The following is a 21770-nucleotide window of genomic DNA, read 5'->3' as shown; positions in this document are numbered from 1 at the left end:
ACATTCCTGGAGAGTTACTCCACCAGGGCCAGATTTCCCCTAAAACAGCCTTCACTGCTTACTCACTAATTCCTGTTATCGTTCCCCTGTCCAAAATTCTTCCACTTGATACCAGAGGTGGGATCTCTTGTCTTCTGAAGGGGTAAACACTATTCTCTATCTGGTCTAATGTAGCACTTCAACGGAGCAAGGCGTTCTCTTAAATATCTTTTAAATAAAAAAGTGTGAGGGTCAAATGAAAATTCACAGCAGCCAAAATCTGTGCGTCCCCACAAGCCCCTCAAAGGGTCCGGCCCCTGGATGAATCTGGTAATTTACCCTTTTACGGTAAATGGAGGTTTAAAAAAAAAAAAAATAAACACCACCTGCCTGACGGGCCCCAGAGAGAATGGTGGTGTGAAAGCCCATCCCTGCGAAAGCGAACAAACGCTACTGATGTGTGGACGGGGAGGGAAACCAAGAAGGAGAGAGGAGGGAAGAACATAAGAGATCACAGAATTGCCGGATCGCTAATGTAACTGGATCACAGTGGCAGGTGTGAGGGTGGGGTGTGGTGGGCATGTGACTGAGGGTCTGGTTACCCCTTACTGTACCTACAGAAAGCTAAATGCACAGTGCGTCCAGAGGGAAAAGCCCCATTATTTTGGACACGAGCTCCTGTTTCAGCTCTCATCTCATTGCCCATTGCCCCCACAATGTCTATTGTAAAACGCAGCTTTAATGAAAAAGCAGAGCCACACCCAGCAGCATAATAGCACAGAGGCCTGGTGGAATTTTACAGGTTCAAGTCTAATGAACCAAAATTTTAACAAATAAAAAGAACACAAAATAAAACTGAAAAATATGAACCCGGAGTCTGAGGAGGAAAAGGAATTATAATCAGTTTTTTCAGAGGAAAATGCTAAAGTTTTGAAAAGTACAGAAAAATCCTTGAAAGCAAAAGAGCACATCAGTCTCTACTTATAATAAGAGGAAATAAGGAGGTGCTGATGTCCAGCATCAGTTACAGTCCCAAATGTCCGGCTACTCGGTGTGAAGCAGAATTTACATTGCTTAATGTGTGGGTGTCTGGCATAGAAAATAAGGATTTAGAAACAAAAACTTCAACAACGTGACACCGGGTGCATCCATATTTACTGTACGTACTTTTTTTTTTTTTTTTTTTTAAACAGAGAAAATGGAATTCTTCATTAAAAACAAACTGATCACTCAGGATAATGTTTCTCTGAAAATCAAAATAGCACCACTTTTAAAAAATAAAATCATTGACACGCCTGGAATTAAGCAAGAGTTTACCTGAACTATTCAAGGAGAGAAAGAAAGAAAAAACCAAGAAAAAAAAAAAAAAAAGATCTGCAGATGCTCTGAAAACGACACCCCCTCCCATTACACCCTCATAACGCGGTGTAATAACGTTAGATCTTTACTGGACAGATGTCTGGGTCGGAAGTTCAGCAGGGCCACTTTTCAAAGTTCGGGCTGAGACCACGCGTGACAAATGGGGTGGGAAATTAAGTAAACAAGGCAGCAATGCATCTTGCAACATGAACATAAATCTGAAATTACTGCATTTACAGCACTTCGATGTCCCCTTGACTACAGAATACACAAGCTTCAGGCCAAGTCCTGTGAGGACACGTTTAGTCCAGACCAGCTGTCATCCAGACCCCCAACTGTTCTTGTCCCATGTTTGTACTGTGAAGCTTCCTTGTTCTTCCTGTAATCATTTTTTAAAATAGCGTATCCTCCCAACTGGCCAAGCAAAACTTAACCAAAAAGTGAAATGAAAGTCCTGTACAAAAATAGATAACCAGAAAATGTCAGTGCTATATAATCTAACAAAAAAAATTACAATAAAGCATTTTCAAGATCACACTAATATATACATTTCTGACCACTGACCATAAGTGAGACAACTATAATAAGCAAGGTCTTTTCATTTTAATATAAACATGAAACTGTCTCATATATATATATATGTATAGAGCAAGAGAGTGATCCAGAATATATATCTTAAGCATTGCTGGTCTATAAACAGATATCACATTGTTCAACTAACATACCTTTTAAATTACAGTTGGATAAGAAGAGGCAACATTCACACGGATAACCGTCAAAGCGAACAACAGTAACTAGTTTTGCACAGTGCTGTTTAAAGAGGGAAAAAAAAACACATTGGGATTCCAAGTCCCGCCCAAACCATATTTTGTTCAAAATACAAACAAATTTAAATAAAATAATAAATCCCTCCAATAAAAAAAAAATCTAAGGCCTGGGGGGGAGTTGAGCAAAAATGAAAAACGGAAAAGTGTGGATGTTCAGCTGAGATGATTGGACGTAATAAAGGGGGCGGAGCGGTCGTTTGTCAAAGTCCGTCTCAACTTTACACCGCGGCGAATCATACTCAACATGTCACCTGCTCCGCTGGACTCGCTCGTGTCGGGGCTACTGGCCTCTACCTCCTGGGCAGGAGGGCAGTGGCCTCCATCAATCACATGCTCCGCCTTCTGTGGGTGTGGCTGCTGCTGTTGGCTGTATGGTGGTGGTTGTTGAACATACTGTGTCTGCTGAAACTGACGGTTATATTTTGTTTGTTGCTTTTGTGTGTATTCAATTTGTTTCTGCTGATGTTGATTATACTGCATCTGTTGTAGTTGGTTGTAATTTGATTGCTGATGTTGTTGGTTGTATTGTGTCTGCTGCTGTTTGTTATATTGTATCTGTTGTTGAGGTTGTTGGTTGTATTGTGTCTGCTGCTGCTGCTGTTGGTTGTTGTATTGTGTCTGCTGCTGCTGTTGGTTGTTGTATTGTGTCTGCTGCTGCTGTTGGTTGTTGTATTGTGTCTGCTGCTGATGTTGTTGGTGGTTGTATTGTGTCTGCTGCTGATGTTGTTGGTGGATGTATTGTGTCTGCTGCTGATGTTGTTGGTGGATGTATTGTGTCTGCTGCTGATGTTGTTGGTGGTTGTATTGTGTCTGCTGCTGATGTTGTTGGTGGTTGTATTGTGTCTGCTGCTGATGTTGTTGTTGGTTGTATTGTGTCTGCTGCTGATTGTTATATTGTGGTGGTGGTGGTGTTTGTTGTGGGTTCAGGCACTGCTGCTGGAACTGTCTCTGCTGCTGCTGATGCAGGGCGTACTGCTGCTGCTTAGTCATCTGGTACAGCGTTTCAGTGCTACCCAGTGCCTGTTTCCCAGGGAACATGGAGTAGTAGGGCGAGGCCATAGTGCTCAGACTTTGGGTGGACTGGCACAGGCTTTGCTTGGCGAAGGCCAGCTCCGATTGCCCAACCCCAGGTGGTAACACTGGAGCTGGGATGGACGGAGGGGGTGGGTACATGGACTCATCGCTGCCCGCTACTGTGCCCAGCCCAACAGTGGAGACAGAGGGTTTGAGGGGGACTTGGGGGGTGCTGATTGGGATGGGCACACCACCGCTGATGGTTCCCCTCCTTATGGTGGGTTTGCTAGAAGGCTTGCGACGGATTGTAGCCACGTTGGATGGCCGCTGAAGTGGCTCAGAATCAGCCAGAAGGCTGACTGTGGAGGCTGGTCGCTTGTTCTGGAACAGTTTGCGGCACTGGAGGCTCAGGTCACTGTTGCGAGGGATCGTAGATGATTTGTCAAAGTCAGGCTGGTTGCTCACATCTTCTCCTCCATGGAGGGAGATGTAGTCATAATCTAAAAGGGAGAGATCAAACAGAGAAGAAAACAATTTTATCAGATCTTTCACATAATTTAAATTTTTTCTTTTTCATTTATTAGAAATAAATATATAAATCTACAAGGCAGATTTAGAATAATTATATTAATCAGTAATGCTTTTAATGATCATGTCATGACACATTTGAGTTTTCTCTGGTGCAAACATACACTTAACACAACACAGCCCGAACTGGCTGGGATAAAATGGCCTCAAAGGGAAAAAAAGGTTAGGAAAGGACTGGAGGTGGAAGACATGACTGCCTTGACATCTCCCACAATGGCTGCAGTGGAAATGGAAGAGCTACTGCCACCAAATACCTCCACAACCTTGTCACCCTCAAAAGCTGTAGGCATATGTGACACGTAGGGTCATGTGTGACAACAGGAAACAAAACCCTGACCATAATCAACTTTAAGTCTTTATTTCTTCTTGCTAGTGAGGACCAACTAATTATCCCCATGATGATTTCTGCTTGGAAAATGTTTTCTGAGCTAGTATGGAACCACCACGCACCCAAAACCACATTCTGTTCCTGGGAGCAGAAGTAAATCAGACCTAAAACACCCATAGACACCACTTAAACAAACTGCTAAGAATGTAGAGTCAATGTAGAGCAGTCACTCGCTCATAGTCTTATATACACACACACACACACACACACACACACACACACACACACAAACTCTCACTCCCTGTACTTCTGAATCGCCCTTTCACCACAAACAGTAACAAGCGTCATAAACATGCACATATCTGAATAAAAAGGGCAATGTGGCAAAACGAACACCTTCTCAGTCCCTCTGACACAGACAGACACACACAGTCTCATCACTGCGCAGCATGTGTACTTAACACACTCTCTCATGCAGATCACATCCTGACTGGTTGTGCGCCGAGTGCGCTGTGACGTGGGTTCACAGTACAGATGTCACACTAATTCACTTTCCATGGCTGGGTAATGGCATTAGAGTGGAGGGTAAAAAGAACAGAGGAGAATGAGTCTATGCAGGAATATGCTGAAACCTACCATAAAGAGGAGGCTCTTTCTTTAAGGCTGAAAGAGAATATAGAGTTATATTTAACGGGCATCCACAAACAAAGACCATTCTAAGTCAGCGCTGTAAGAGGCTCACATTCAAAGATAGAAAGAAAAAAGTTATGAAAACAAGGTGAAAGTCGACAACAAGTCTGATTATTAGCTCAGTCGGTCAGCAGTTTAACCCAAGTCGCTTGGTGATATCAATAATTGAGAGACTTCCTACTTGTTACCACCTCTGTGCTGTGCACCTAAATGACGTCTCAGTTTATTCTAGTCATATACTCTACAAAAGGCTCCACAATTCAACACCAATTGCTACAGATTAGTTGTAGGGTGTGTGTGTGTGTTTGTCTAAAGTCTGTGCAATGTGAGGAAATTCATAGAAAAACTAAAACTATTAGTATACATGTCCCAATCTCTGCGAGATAGAAAAGAGGGGAAAAAAAGTGAGGCAGGACATGCTCTTTATTCTCAGGAGGACACACGAGACAGACGCACAGAGACAGCCAGTTGAACATGCAAGCTTGCAGTTTCTCTCTCACACATGGACATGCTCCAGGGTGAATTCACAGGCAGACAGCCACACAACTCTTGTGTGTGGATGAAAAGAGAACACAGACATTCATGCAGAGGGTGACTGCAGAACAATGGCAGACAGGGTCTGAGGTCAATCCCATCTCAATTCCGCCACTCAACCGGAAGAAATGAGGGAACGATGCACTTCCGTTTACTTGGAAGGTAATTGATCTTATCTTAGCAGGCAAGCAGCAAGCAGAGCAAACAGACAAGCAGGCAGACACACACAAATGCACGCACACACAGTTGGATGAATGTGCACTGGGGCAGTTTGGGAATTTGGAGACGGACGTGGTGGGGGGTGCTGGGCACTGACCGTGGGAGGGGATGGTGTCCTCAGAGCAGGAGGGTGTGGTGGTTTGGGTGCTGTAGCCACTGGAGCAGTGTAAGGAATCTCGGCTGGTGCGTGGGGCGTCCGAGTTGAGGCCGCCGCCCCCGCTGAGGGTCAGGGCCAGCTGCTCTCTGGCCGTCTGAGGCTGTCAACCAAGCAAAGAACCAATTAGGAGAAGGTGAGCGTGAACCTGTGGAGTTTGGTCTCAGTGGTGTGATGCCACATATGGGACCTTTCATCCATGAGAACACACATCACCAACGTAGCAGACCAGGATTACATTTTTGGTCTAGTGCTGCCACCTATGGCTCAGATTATGGAAAAGCAGGCTAAGAACCCTAAACTGGTTCAATCTTTTTTTCATATTGCATCACATTATTTCATCAGATTCATCAGTTTTTTATTTCTGTGAACTTAACAAATCATGTCAGAATGGGGATGGAAAACATAAAAATCTAAATCTTTTGACACCTATACAAGAATGATATAATATTTTTCCATTTTGGATCCATAACACTTCTTACAAAAAAACCTGAATGTGAAAGTTTGACACTTATCAGAATATTAGTAGTTATTAGTCAGTTGAAATTTTCTCTCAGTCCTGCACATGTTTGAGGGCCTCTACAGTATTGCTGGTCACATGTTATGTCACACTACAAAAACAATTAGTTGCAAATTGATTAGATCTGTTTGGTACCCTGCACTGTCGCTGTGACATAACTTAATTCCTGACGATGCAAGAGGTTGCAAAAAAGGTTTTATTCATCTTTAGGGAGCACTACCTTTCCAGAGGAGGTGGACAGTGTGCGCCCCCTCTCTCCATGCTGGGTGTACGCGTTGTGAGGTGGGGGCATGCTGGTGCCATTTTCAGTGCCTGGACCAGTTTGTCCTCCCCATGGTGGCTGGCTGCTTAGCCCCCCGTGATCCTGTCGAGCACAAACACAAGATTTCAGTCAAAGAACATTGGCTACACCACACATCTCATTTCTAAGTAACCCCATTTAAAGCAGGCACGGGAACAGGCACGGTGGAGACAGAATTACACACAGACGTAAAGAAGCACAACACCGGGAACCAGGTCACAGTTAGAGACGGGTTTTGGCTTTGCACTACAGAAGGACTCCTGTTTGGGTTTGTCATTTACAGAAGCACACCTAATGCAGCTTTGCAGACTATTCCAAAGTCTATAACCATGTCAGGGTTGTTCTGTGGTGTAAAGGGTTTAGGAAAGGAGTTCTCTCATAATTTAGGTCGAACAGTCTTAGGGAGGGAGCAGAAGCCTATATACAAATTCACAGCAGAGTTCCTACACTAGCACAGGGGCAATCAAGACAACATTAGAGCTTGACTATAAAGCTTGACAGAACTGAATCTGAGATTTTATGAACAATTTGAAATATGTAGCCCATTTTATTGACCAAACTGATTTTGCTACTCAAAGTCTTAAAAGGAATCTTATTAATGTTTAATAATCTCACAAAATGAATTTTTCATGTCATGGGATCTTTAATATGCTATCAAAAAATTAGGCATTAATTATAATTCTTACTATAATAAGGCAAAATATAATAAAGATCTAAAAATATAGAAATTAAGATCATATAATATAAGATAATATATTAATATAATATAAACAGCAATTCTGATGTTAAATCCTTAAATATATTTTGGATACACTACATAAGACAAGGCCATTGACACATGTTTGAAAATGTTCTTTAAAGACAGATGTTGGTGACATCACAAGCCCAATCCTATTGTCACCTAGGCACCAAACACTGTGTATGGTATTATGAGCACAGAAAATGGTGGGAAATGAAGGAGGGCAGGAAGAGATGGGACCTCGCGCCACACTTGTGTGTCATTAAGTTGAATGCATTTAAATTAAGTTAATCTGGATGTCAGCTGGGTAGGAGACTACAAAATATAGCATATTTTATTCATTTAAGTTCAACATGTACTGAATATACTGTAGGTTCTGGAAGAGTTCTGAAAGAGCGAAGGTACATAGACCTGATGGACATGCAATGGTTCACAAGAACACGTGTCTTAGCACAGGTTACATTCACACACTACATAAAAAGAATCATGTGCGCGCGCGCGCACACACACACACACACACACACACACACAAAGGTGTGTATGTCCTCACAGGTACAGCTGCAGAGTCAAGGTGTGTGGGTAGGCTGCGTGGCCCGGAGCGGGCACTGGTGGGTGAGTTGCCCTCGCTGAGGGAACGTGGCCCCGCCCACCCCTCACAGCGCAGCACCGGACTCAGAGAGCGCTGAGCCGGAGAACACCCAGAAAGAGAGAAAGAGAGGTAAAGAGAGGGCGAGAGGAGAAAGAGGAGGGACCAGATGTTCAGTTATTTAAGAGAAGGGGAAAATAATGCTTAAAACATTATTTAAATATATTGATCAATGCTGATATTTCAACGTTTTGCAGCAGTACAGCAGTAGGTTTGATAAAGTAGAAGATATGGTGAACCATTCAGCAGAAACGAGAGGGAAATTGAAATCAGCTATTGATTATACTGGTGATTCTGTTATGGGAGCTGCAAGAAGGAACTGTGTGATTGTGTTTTGAGGAATTTGTCAGAACTAGATGGTAGAGGATAAGATTTTCATTTGCTATTTATTTTCATCTTGTTCATTATGTAAGGAGATTTAGGAGCGTGCCTTACCAAGTAGGCCCATCACATTTATTACAATATTGTTTCAACTGAATGTGATTATTTTTCTTGATCCTTTGAATTGCTTCTATTCATTTCAATAAGCAAAAATGAAAGAATGTGGTTCCAACTGCATTCCAGCAGCTGGCTACTGCTGAATCTGACTAAAAGATTGGCTGTGCCTATGCAAATATCTTGTGGATATTGAGAGTCTCAATTTGAGACTGGCTCCTAAACAGTCAAAAATTACATACAATACTGATAGTGCTTCAATATCATGTTACTATAGCATTTCATTATGTAATAAGATAGGATGAAGAATAGGATGTGTGGTAATCACAAAAGCAATAATCTTTAACAACTTCTGTTTATTAATAATGTTCCAAAGTTCAATGAAAATAAATCTTCATAAGATGTATTTTAAACTATGACTATGCTTTGTAAAAATTGTAAATAAAATTGTAAAATGAATCAGCTAAAATGTCTCTACATACTTTTGGCAAGGATTACATTTATTTATATAAATTTTATTTTTTGTGTCTCCTTATATTAAGATTTTTAAAACTCAAGAGGAATGGGGCTAGAACAGAGCTTGGGTAACATCACACTGCAAGAAAAGGAAGACAGCGATTGGGGAAGTTCCACAAGCACAACCTTTTCATGTAACGTTCATAAAACTTTTACTCCGGTCAGGTTGTAGTCCCTTGACAATGTAAACATTTTGGATGTGTGTGTGTGTGTGTGTGTGTTACAACACGTATATTACCTGTGAGGTATCCGGTGGCTGTAGGTGGATTCCGTCCATCGCACTGGAGATGGAGTCAAGAGAGGGGACATGCCTTACAGAGGTAGTCTGGTAATTACTGAAACAGAGAAGGGGAATAACACACAACTGTCAGCCATGTAGGCGACTGACTGTCAGTAATGTGCCGTACTAGAGCTGACTAAAGTACATGGAACTGAGTGCTCAGCTTTCTGCAATGCAGCAGAACAGTTTGTTCCAGAAAAGCCCTTAATTACAAATCCACACAGCACGACAGGGAAAAGGAAGAGATGCTACTGCCTGTTCTTTCGATGCATGGCCAAACCTCAGACTGTGGGCCGGGGGAAAGAATGCATGAAATAGTAATCCCACTGTGGGCTCTGAACTCACTGTGGCAATGGCCTGCAGAAGAGTGCCTGACACCATCCCTGTCTACTCAAAACACACAGAAATTCACATCATACCTTACTGGGTACATATGTACAAATACTGCCACACACGCACACACACTCTCTCTCTCTAGTAGTATAAGCAGTAGCTGCTAAGTGGTAAATACACTCGCCTATGAACCAGACAAACGCAGTCACATGATTCAAACCCCACTTACGACCATTGTCCCCCTGAGCAGACAACTTAACCCTGAGTGTCTCCAGGGGGACTGTCCCTGTAACTACTGATTGTACGTTGCTATGGATAAGGCCATAAATTTCTTTCTCTCCCTGTAGACCAATGACATATGCCTATTTCAGCATGGCTGCTACTGCACACCCACCACACTCATCCTCTCCAAGCCAGAACTCTGCTCTACTCATCATCCCTTCAGTCCTTACTCACTTCCTCAAACTGAGTGAGTTTGGCCTGACACACTGAGTCACACTGACCAGATGGGTACAAAACATGCACACTTCCTGCTGAAGGAAACCACAAAACCTCACAACACAGGAAACTGAAGAGCATGGTTAATCATTCCCTCCATTCATAAACATTCCCTTCACAAATATAATGAACAGGAACTCAAATCAATCTCTAAAAAAACACATTCATTACCATAAATACCACATACAGGTTAAATAAAAATCGCAAGTTGACGTGATTTTTTAAGGCCCTTTGTAAAAACAAACATCCTGCACTGTGCACAGGGTGGATCAAATTAAATATGTGCACACACAAAATATTTATTCAGCTGAAAGGATTCCACAAATTATTCAAATAAATCAATCAAAAATCAAATGCACGCAGAATTAACCGGAATTCAGGGGGTCTAGTCGATCAAACAAAACCAAAGAAGAAGGCTGCTCCTAAAAAAAGTTGGACTTGCCAGCAAAGAGCAAGCTATAGGAAATGTCAATGGCGAGTTCTGAATGATTCCCGGGTGCTAGTGAAGGAGCAGATCTAAGGTTCTACCAAATGAGGTTGAATCAGAGAGGGATTATTGGTGACCATGTAAAATTATTTATGAATTGACTTGGAGATGATGTTAATAAAATATGTTTTACATGTATATTAATCTATAGCTATAAGATCGTGGGGCAATTTTAAGTCAGGAGTTAGTTAGCGATTGAAAGTTTTACTTATTGGTTATTTATTTTTAATATAATAAGCCACCCTGCTCAGCTGTCCTGCACAGGGGGTTCTTCATTTCGGCATTACAGTTAACATGTGTATTTATTTGTTATTTCTTGTAATTTGACACTTGAAATAAATAGCAGGAATAACAGTCAACTGCTTGGTCATTTAAACAGGCCTTTTAAACAGGTGTTACATAATGCACTATGAATTTTGCAAAAGTACATTTAATCCGATATAAAAATCAGCGGAAAACTCCGTTCCAAAAAACATTTGATAGTTGAAGCCCTACACTGGAGCTTCACTTTTTTATTTTTAAAATAAAAGAAATCTCTTGGTTTGCAAATTAATTCAGAACATCGATTAAACACAGGCTACTAAACATTATAGACCATCAGCTGATAATAAATATTTTAAATGAGAATGCACGAGTAACCCAGCCACAAGGGACACATGTGACAGTGTATTTCTTGGTGCCGGTCCCAAGCACCGTTAAACAGGGTGCTGCATCAGTAAAGCCTCCCGGCATAAAAACCATTACCAATTCAACTGTGTGGATAACCATTTGCTGTGGTGACCCCTAATGGGACAAGCCGAAGGAAGAAGCAGCAGAAGAATGAGAATGCAATTAACTTCTGTATTACTGTATATTAGTGGGCAGTGGGTGGGCTAGCTGTTAAAGAATCAGAAGGTGCCCACACACTGTTCCCCGGGCGACTGTCATGGCTGCCCACTGCTCACCAAGGGTGAGGGTTAAAAGCAGAGGACACATTTCGTTATGTCACCGTGTGTTGTTCTGAAGTGTATCACATTGAAGATCCTTCACTACCAAAAAAATAAATAAATTGCCATTATCTACAAAATGTTTACACCTATGCATATCTAGACTCCAACACATCACATTCTTGCACAACTTGCCTTATTTTGCACAATATAACTTGCTCACTTTTATGATCCTGTGTATCAGCACATTCATACTGCATACTGTTTTTCTTTTAAATTGAACGTATTCTCCATGCCCTTTTATTCATGTGCTGTCAATAATCAATAGTCAATAATTGTGTGTATAGTTGTGTATAGTTGTATATGGTCTTCCAGTTACCTGCTAATGCTGCCCTTGCGTGACATCGTGTTGCTGGGAGACGCGGGTGGGGTCTGGTAAGCGTAGCTGTAGTCAGAACCTTTGAGATCGAGGATGACCTGCAGATAAAGGGTAGTGAGCATTAGCGGTGTGGGGCCTTACACGCTTCATGATAGAGTTAGGCCTTGTACACTACCTGTTCACTGGCAGGAGGCAGTTTGTTGGGCTCGGCAGTCAGGCTGCTCAGGTCTTCTAAAATCGTTTGCAAGTGGGTCACTTCTCCCAGCATACTGATTTCTTCATCCTGAAATGCAGATCATATAAACAATGGTATGTATATCACTGACAATCATCTCAAAAGTTTAAGAATTAAATACAAATTTCAAAATAATCTGATATATACATATATATATATATAAATAAAATTTGCACACACACACACACACACACACACACACAAACTAAATATAATATCAAATACAGAGGCAGACTGACCAGCACAGGCTTCAGCATGCTGACAAACGAGCAAAACCGACTCCTTTCTTCTATCAGGGCTCGGCACACGGCTCTCTTCTCCGTCTCCTCCAGCACGGCGTAGCGCGTGTTCACATCCTGCAGAGCACTGTCCAGCTGCAGTCGCACATCATCCTTACCTACACAGCCCCCCCACACACACACACATACAGGAAAAGACCGCACAGAGATTAAATACATAGAATAAAAATACAGACAGCAACAAAACAAGTCTCCTCGTAATGACTAGCATGATTTTATTACAGAACAAAATCAATACTGCAATATTTCACTTCCTTTGTTATTACACTAGGTATAAAGCAGAAAAAAACTCTACATTATATATGACAGATAAATTTGTATTCCTTACCTATACATCCTATTATCATATATTGAGTAATATACAGTCGTGGCCAAAAGTTTTGAGAATGACACAAATACTGGTTTTCACAAAGCTTGCTGCTTCAGAGTTTTTAGATCTTTTTTTTGTCGGTTGCTTTGGTTGGTGTATTGAAGTACAATTACAAGCACTTTATACGTTTCAAAGACTTTTATTGACAATTACATCAAGTTTATGCAAAAAGTCAATATTTGCAGCGCTGGCCCCCGTTTTTTTTTTTTTCCAATAAGACCTCTGATATTCGCCCTGACATGCTGTCAATCAACTTCTGGGCCAAACCTGACTGAAGGCAACCCATTCCTTCATAACTAGGTCTTAGTGTCTGTCAGAATCTGTGGGGTTTTTTGTTTGTCCACCTGCCTCTTGAGGATTTACCACAAGTTCTCAGTTGGTTTAAGGTCTGAAGAGTTTCCTGGCCTTGGACACAATTTCAATGTTTTGTTCCCCGAGCCGCTTAGTTATCACTTTGACCTCCATCATGCTAGAAAAGGAGATGTTCTTCACCAAACTGTTCTTGGATGGTTGGGTGAGGTTGCCGTCATAGGATGTCAGCAGTCCAATCCTTGTACTTTTGGCAGTGCATCAGCCTGTCCTTGATGTTTTTCTTGGAGATAAGTGGCTTCTTTGCTGCCCTTCTTGACACCAGGCCATCCTCCATAAGTCTCGGCCTCACTGTGTGTGCAGATGCCCTCACACCCGCCTGCTGCCATTCCTCAGCAAGCTCTGCACCCCGATCCCCGAGCTGGATCATCTCTAGGAGACGGTCCTGGCTCTTGCTGAACTTTCTTGGGCACCCTGAAGCCTCTCCCTGACATTTTTAATGATCCAATAAATTGCTAGTTTAGGTGCAATCTTAGTAGCAGCAATATACTTGCCTGTAAAGCACTTCTTATGCAACACAATGATGACTGCACGTGTTTCCTTGCAGGGAACCATGGTTAACAGAGGAAGAACAATGATTTCAAGCATCACCCTCCTTTTAAAGCGTCCAGTCTGCTATTCTAACTCAAGCCTTGTGCTGGTCAACACTCACTTGTGTTAATGAGAGGATCACTGAAATGTTCTCAGAATGTCCTTTTGTGACAGGGCTGAAATGCAGTGGAAATTCATTTTTTGGGATTATGTTAATTTTCATGGCAAAGAGGGAGGGACTTTTCAATTCATCTGATCAGTCTTCGTAACATTCTAGAGTATATGCAGATTTCCATAATAAAAACGGAAGTGAAAACTTTGTGGAAAAACAGTATTTGTGTCATTCTCAAAACTTTTGGCCACAATTATATGTATACTATAGAAGAGAAGATTTGACAGTAATGTGTGATATCATTATTGATACTTCATAGTATTGTTGTGACTGCGACACTGCACCCTGGTTAGTATAATCGTATATATGCTCACCACTAGGTGGCAGTAGCAGCTAAGATTACAGCTATAGATAGTATGTACTGGGTTGATCATCTCTCTCACATACACACACACACACACACACACACACTCAGTCTCTCTCTGAATAAAAGCCAAAATGGCTTGTGGCAGCATGTGGTTATTTTGGACGGTGCATCTGTACCCAGCTGTTGCTGTATACCACAGGCTCACTGACAGCCTGTTGAGTCTCTCCATCGCTTTCTCACTCCCTGCCTCCGAAAGTTATTTCGCTTTCCACCATTCCCGAACTTCCAACACCCAGAAATGCAACAATATAAAAGGAGTCAAGAAACCCAGCTGCTAAGTCAAGTCACACACAGGCCACTAGGACCCAGGGGCCTGTTAGGTAGGCAAATGTTGGCCGTGTCTACAGTGTTTGGGCCCAGTCCTGTTTACATCTCATCTGGAACATGCTCACTACAGTTCACAGTTGCCGCTACACGTGGTGCGGTCCCAGGCGCAGTCATTAATTGAGCCGGAATTTGTTTACAGGAATTACATCGTGGTATCACATCACGTGAAATTTGGTTTCTTTGCATTCTGACCTTTCGTAAATCCCTCACAGGCACATAGTGAGCAGGCTGCTCTGCTCTCTCTCCTCCTTTACCTCTTTGCAGTTGTAATCAGAAACAGCATAGCTGTCCGTTGGAGAGCCCCGGCTTTTCAGCACTAAAGCTTTTCAAAATATTCCTCGGGTGCAGTAAAAATACACTCCACAGCATGTCCAACATTCCACTGTGGAGAAGCAAACACAACAGCTGGGTGCAGGAGGCCGGGGGAGTATCCTGACACAAGCCCTGCAGTCCACGCACACAAACTGCGTCTTACACATAAACACACACAATCTTTACCTCTCAGCTTCAAACAAACACTCACAAGCGCTCCTTATCATCCTTCACTGACAGACACACACATGCATACATGCAGAGAAACGGAGCAGGTCATCAGAAGGCCTGGCTCCGTTCACTCCACCAGACGATGAGTTTATCCTCAATAAAAAGGATTGGTTGGACAGAATTTGGTGTCACATGGTTAACGTGCAACATTTTATATTGCTTGTGGAATTATCCTGCACTAATGCTTACTTAATGTTTAATTAAGAACACAAAAAAAGCATGCACATAACATGCAACACAATTTGAGGTTAGGGTGTGGTTCGACCTATAGATTTTCTGAATACCTTTCAAGCTGGGTCAAGTTAGTTTCAAGGTCTCGAGTTCAGGCCGAGGTCGAGTTTTTAATTTCAGGCCTGCATAAACAACTAATGCATTCAAGGTTTTCCATGTGTAACCACATTATTATTCATTTGGATCACAATATAAGACAACAGTGACCTGCTCACACTCACACACAAGCCATAATTATATACTAAGGTTTCCCAAGGTAACTCCTGCCTAATAAAATTGACATTCAGTTTTATACAAAGTAAGAAAAATTACAAAAATACAAAACTAATTAATCCACACTGAAGTTCAAAAAAAATTGTAGTCCATAATATTAATTTCATTTCTACCTTCTAAAAGCTCTTAACTACTATTTAAAACGTATTACTATTATTCCAGTTAATTAATTAAATTAATTAATAGTAAGAAATTAACAACTATTTAAATATTTTTCCCCTCAAAAAAGTCTACAGGAAGTCTGCAGAGGATTTAGAAGAAAAGAAAAACTGTTCAGTGACAAAGTAGTAATGAAATATGCTGCAGACAGCAAGACGTACAAGGCTGCCAGACAGATGTGGAGGGAAGACGTGGACAAGCTGCGAGAGTTCATACACTTCCCAGAAACATTGTAAGGACAACTATAGTGTGCTTTCGTCAACTGGGACTGGTGAATGCGTATGTATGCGTGCAAACTTTACAGACAGAAGCCTGAATGAGTATTGTGTGTGTGTGTGTGTGTGTGTGTGTGTTCTTATTCATCCATCAATGTCTTCATTGTCTTTCTCAAACAGAACATCTTACCATACAGCTGGCTTGGACACTATTTACAGGTCAACCTGCATGTCCCAGCTCAAAAAGCTTTTTTTTTTTACCTTAGGGACATTTTTTTTGGTTGTTTTACATCACCAGTAGAAACTGTCAGTGACATAACCTGGCAAACACTTTGGTTGAAACATGGACAAACACTGGTTCAATACATTATTATTATTATGGTTATTATTACCCATTTAAAATAAATAAATTAAATACATGCAGTGGGTTTGCTGGTTTTTGTCTGGCAAAATCAGTATGCATTTACATTATGAGCAGTGGTTTACCCAAAAGGAATAATAAAAAAAAATTGTTCCCCAAAATTGGTGTTCAAAACTGGAAATTACGTATCGATATCAGTGCTAATTGATATTGAAATTGAGATTACATTTTGTATATCGATTATTACAGACATCACTTGAACAGTGTGATTACTTATGGCAGTCAGAAGATGTGCAGGCCCGGGTCAGGCATCTTGGTTGGTTGGTTTTTCGGCAGATTGATTAGCAATGTGCTCTCCAGGAAGAAGCTGGCGGGCTAGGTGTGAGTGAGGTGGCAGACTTAGCAGCAGCAGGGGGCATGCACAACCAACGCCCCAAGGCTTTCCTATGGCAACAACAGCAGAGGGTCCCACCACATGCCAACACTCACTCTAACATATATTACATGCATGCATGCATAAAGAACATATTCAGCATTAAACATGTACATATATGATGGTGTGTGTGTGTGTGTGTGTGTGTGTGTATATATGTATGTATGTATGTATGTATGTATGTATGTATAGGAATCTTCCCTGTTTGGAATTTTTCCCATTGTGAGGTTTCAGTTCTTTCAGTTCTGTGTGGGTGAACTCACTAATAAAACTGAGATGGAATTTGGGCAGCACATTTATTGCCAAAATGATAATCACGATTATTTTGATCAATATTGTATGCATGATTAAAAAAAAAAAAAAAAAAAAAATCACGATTATTCATTGTTTTAGGTAAAACGCGTTTTTATCGCAATTTCTATTTTAGTAAGTGATCAAGGCTTTCAGATTTGTGCAATAAAAACCAGAATGTCCACATTTTTATTACAGTGCGTGGTACAAAAGTCCGACATTTTTCACATCAGAGAAGCATGATTGAATGAGCTTGGAACCCTGCCCAAATATGACTGCGGTATTGACGCCAGCTGAGAGGCTGAATGCGACATCTAGCGTATATACACTTTTGTTCGCTGTCTGGTGGTTTGTTATTTAAATGTAAATATTGCAGACGATCATCTTTAGTTTAACCCTGGCAGCCAAAATCCCAATTGTGATTAAAATTGGATTAATTGTGCAGACCTACATGGAATCAACACACTACCAGTCCATGTGCAATCCCAGAAGTTAACTTTTGCGTTTTTCCCCATGTTCATTAAACTTGGCACAAGGTCACAAAAAAACGAAGAGAACAGAAGGGGGTGTGGATGAGTAGATGACTGGGGAAGGCTGAGGGACACAAAGGACTCCTAAACCATCTGTCCAGAAGTTCAACACAGAAACACTGAGTGCAGTCAAATCCACGGGCAGCTTCTGTGTGTCAGTGCAGAAAAAAAAGGCTTTGCAGAGACTACGACTGTACTGAACCTCACCAAACAGATGATCGTGCCAAGACGGGAAGTGTTTTCTTTGGAATCGCCACTCATAAAAACTGGGTATTTGGGATGAACGTGTGGCGTGTAATAAAAGAGCTGCGTATGTACACTGACAGCCCCCAGGGGTTCCAACACTCAGAACCAGAGGTCAGAGTCAGGGTGAAGGAGGGGAGAGGAAGGAAGAACAATACATTTGTGGTGGGCTGTGGGTTTTGACCAAAACATTGCTCCAGAACGGTGAACAGAGACAGTGAGAATGCAGAACAGTGCACACTAATATCCTACAGAGGTGTGTTACTAGTCCTAGGGCCGTAGAGGTTTGTGTACTCTGCTGTGTGTGTGTGTGTGTGTGTGTGTCTGTTTCATTTTTCAGTACTTGAGGGGACAGGCATGGTGATTGGAGACTCCGCCCATGCAATCATGTGACAGCCACAGGATGCATTTAAGGACACCTCCTTCACAAAGATGGCGGCCTAGTGCTCATGGACTAGAGGAGATTATTGCGTTGTTGTGGAGAGTTTTGGAGGATTTGGAGTGCTTTGGAATTCTGTTCTGTAGACTTTTTGTTGCCTTGTGTGTTCTCTCCCTTTGAAAAATAATCTCCCATTTGTGTGTGTACTCCTGTTAGTTGTTGTTTGGTGCTGGTCCTTGGTTTACTTCACTTGCCTGCACTGTAAATAAATGCACTATTGTTGCACTTTGGTTGTGTTTGTGTGTTTTCCAACCATCTATTCCCCTACCTTTGTCGTTCACGTTTTCTGCCCAATTTTCTACCAATCTGTGATTGGTGTCATGTCAGCACATGGTGGCTAAGCTTATCACCCAGCATGTTAGCGCCGCTCCCATCCAAATGACCCAATTACCCACAATGCTTTGGATTAGGCAGGCACAGGAAGGTGGCATGCAGGGATGTAATAGATACTGGCAGCACCTGAGCCTCTTCCAGTCTGGCTGTACACTCTGGTATGACATGCAGACATATGGCAGAGTGTAAAACAGCTGTACACAAACTATATGCAAGTTAGACAACATTTATATTAATCGTAAATAAATAATATAATTAAAAATAAAAACATGTTGATTCAGTTCTAAATGTAATTATTCTACATACATTTATGCAGTACAGCTAAGAGTAGTAGTACTTGCATATCTATACACATCCCGAACCCCAACGGTGGAGTGGTGGCCAAGCATTTAAGAAAGCGGACTCATAGCCAAAAGCTTGTGGGTTCGAATCCTGAACCACCAAGGTGCCACTGAGGTCCCCCTGATCAAGGTCCCCACACACATTGCTCCCCGCCGCCTTTCATGGCTGCCCACTGCTCACTGCTCACTAAGGGTGATGCGCCATTGTGTGACAAAAACAAATCACTTTCACTTTAAGCCAGAATCTACTGGCAAATCGATAAAACACATCATTTGCGTAGCACTGTCTAAAGCCAGGAGGTACAGTAACACTGCTGGCTCTGTAACAGATGGGCCACGAGAACCAGCCCCTGCCAACCAGTAGTGAATTCGGTGTGGATGTGTTACTGAACACAAAAAAAACAACACATTCTGCTTTCAACTTGTACATCTTCAGCGTATTGAGTCAGGTATTTATGGGGTATTCAGGGGCAGTGGTGGCCTAGCGGTTAAGGAAGCGGCCCCGTAATCAGAAGGTTGCTGGTTCGAATCCCGCCACGGTGCCACTGAGGTGCCACTGAGCAAAGCACCGTCCCCACACGCTGCTCCACGGGCGCCTGTCATGGCTGCCCACTGCTCACCAAGGGTGATGTTTAAAAGCAGAGGACACATTTTGTTGTGTGCACTGTGTGCTGTGCTGTGGATCACAATGACAATCACTTCACTTTCATTTTCATGTGTGGCATGCACAACATTACACAGAAAACAAAAGTCCCCGCCCCTCCTTGCTCTCTGGAAAGCCTCTACTGGACAGTGGAGCATTCCTGATGCTCTGGTGAAGCATCTGGCAGGTTCCCTCCAAGGCACCCACACACACACACACACACACCCACACACACACACACACACACACACACACACAAGCTAATTAAAAGCAGACAAGTAACCCTCAAAGACATTTCTGAGCTCCCTGTTGACCTCAAGGGCAAAGCTGAGTGAAAGCTTAGGAATGGAATTGTTTACCACGGCACTGCATTGCACCAAAAACACCGTGCATTTCGCATGTGGTGCTAATTGAAAAGACATTCCAAAAATTACTGGAGGGCAAAATATGCACGCAAACATGGTTTCGACACTCAGATGGGGTGAAATGTCATCGTTGGCCAGGAAGTGAAATGCTGTGGAGGAGCGGACCTGGGCGCGTGGGCCTTAATGTGAACGGGTCGGCGTGTCCTCTTCTGTAGGCGGCATGCAGAGTTTATATTAGCGGAGTGTTCCAAGACGTGCTATGCCATAGTTTAGCAAGGTTTGGCACACACACAGATTCCAGCAACAGGAGGTTGCGTAGCTTGACGTAGCCCATCTCTCCCTCTCAGATAAGAGGGATTTCACCACAGGGCTCGTTTCATCTGCCAATCAGAGACGAGGGTGAACTCCATATGCCCACATTACTCCCTCAGTTTGGAGACATAATTAATATCCACTTTACATATTGTTTTAACAATTATTATTTCAACAAATAAAAAAAAAAATCAACATAGTAGGCAACACTATTCATTTTTCTTGACAAGGCTGTGAACTTTGACCCCCTTCCTCAGTACTAGTCTAGTCCTGGCAGATAGAGGAATGTTTTTCAAGGGAGTAAAGCGTTGCTAACAGGCCACCGCAAGGCTGAGCAGCAACTCTTTAGATAAAAACCCGGCATTTACCACGGATGCACTCCCTCACTCATCCACCCACGTACACGGTCCATAATGCCTCCTTCACAACACCACACCGTCCGAGGCGAAGGCGGGTCTATTAGCTGCTTTTTTCCAGATTATGCATCACACCTTTCTGCCTCCAAAGGCTCTTTTGTGGGCAAGTGGCGAGCATCTGCAGTCGGCGGCCAAAATAACCATGAGCCTGAGTAGCCGGAAGGGAGGAAGGGGAGCAGAGAGAGAGAGAATATCAATACAGCACTGCTTGCACTGATGAGAAGTTGAACCCAGTGAAGGGAGAAATTGATTTGTTTTCATGGTATTTAGGTTTAGGCTTCTTGAGTGGAATTTCATTGAAATGAATGTAATTCACCAGACAGATGTGTTCATGCTCGTAACGTCACAGACGTCCGTGAGTGACCAATTGGCGCAAACGTTCAGCCTCCTGTCCAGACCTTCCACTAGACGGGCGTGGAAGGCATTATGTCATTAAATGATCACCTTCCTTCACCAAAATTGAGCAGGCCAGGTGCATGATGGACGCTTTGAAACGGTGCCTGCAGCTATAGATACCTGCAAAACCATTACTGGGTGTGCGTGTGTGTGTGTGTGTGTGTGTGTGTTTGCAGCAAGTTCAGGGGAACAGTTAGTTACACAGTTACTTGCCATTAAGTACCTTGGAATAATAAGCTCCTTCACATGAATTGATAATGCGACAGAGGAAATGCTTGCCTAACATCATACATGTCCCAATAAATAAGGAAGCCATGCTCTCCTAGATAACTGCTTAGCTTCAGAGGTAAACTTAATAAACCCCTGCAATTTCACAGCAGACTAATTAGGAGCTCGAGGCAAGAGGTTTGCCATTCGTGTGTTCAATGCGTCAAGTCCATATTGTGGGAGTGCCTTGCGAACAGCCAGCCTCGTTCTAATACTGTATTAATATACGAGAGAAAATAAAAGAGCATGAGGATCAGAAACTCTCTCCTCACTTGGATATCTTCCTGTCATTAAGTAAAGCTGTGATGCTATTAGCATACTAATGACTACCCATATTAAATTATTCAAATGCTCCACTCTGTTTACTCATTCCACTCTCCTCAACTAAAAAAAAACCCAATAATAACAAGATATTAAAAATCCCTAGTGTAATCCCCTGTGTGCTCTTTTCTCACAGCTTAGAGATGCCCTTCTACATGAAAAACAGACAGGGGTAGAGATACTACAGTGGTGGCCTAGTGGCTAAGGAAGCAGACCCATAACCAGAAGGTTGAGGT

At 42.4% G+C, this 21770-nt stretch overlaps 1 protein-coding gene across 3 annotated transcripts in view; it reads right to left on the bottom strand.

The window, feature by feature from the left end:
• Positions 1–1410: 1410 nt before the first annotated feature.
• mtss1 (MTSS I-BAR domain containing 1) overlaps positions 1411–21770 on the bottom strand; it is a 52894-nt gene continuing 32534 nt past the window's right edge. The window contains exons 7-15 of one of the 3 annotated variants that reach the window (XM_028998370.1): positions 12227–12384; positions 11928–12035; positions 11753–11850; positions 9088–9184; positions 7803–7934; positions 6433–6576; positions 5636–5795; positions 4732–4758; positions 1411–3679 (exon numbers count right to left, since the gene is read on the bottom strand). In XM_028998370.1, the coding sequence (XP_028854203.1) occupies positions 2319–3679; positions 4732–4758; positions 5636–5795; positions 6433–6576; positions 7803–7934; positions 9088–9184; positions 11753–11850; positions 11928–12035; positions 12227–12384 (2285 nt within the window). In that variant the 3' untranslated portion in view covers positions 1411–2318. The remainder of the gene's footprint in view (positions 3680–4731; positions 4759–5635; positions 5796–6432; positions 6577–7802; positions 7935–9087; positions 9185–11752; positions 11851–11927; positions 12036–12226; positions 12385–21770) is intronic. The other 2 variants (XM_028998371.1, XM_028998372.1) reach the window with 2 other exon arrangements.

Source organism: Denticeps clupeoides, chromosome 12 (assembly GCF_900700375.1).
Source record: "Denticeps clupeoides chromosome 12, fDenClu1.1, whole genome shotgun sequence".
Classification (NCBI taxonomy): Eukaryota; Metazoa; Chordata; class Actinopteri; order Clupeiformes; family Denticipitidae; genus Denticeps; species Denticeps clupeoides.
Note: the sequence above shows the minus strand (reverse complement) of the source record. Positions and strands in the feature narration are given on the sequence as shown.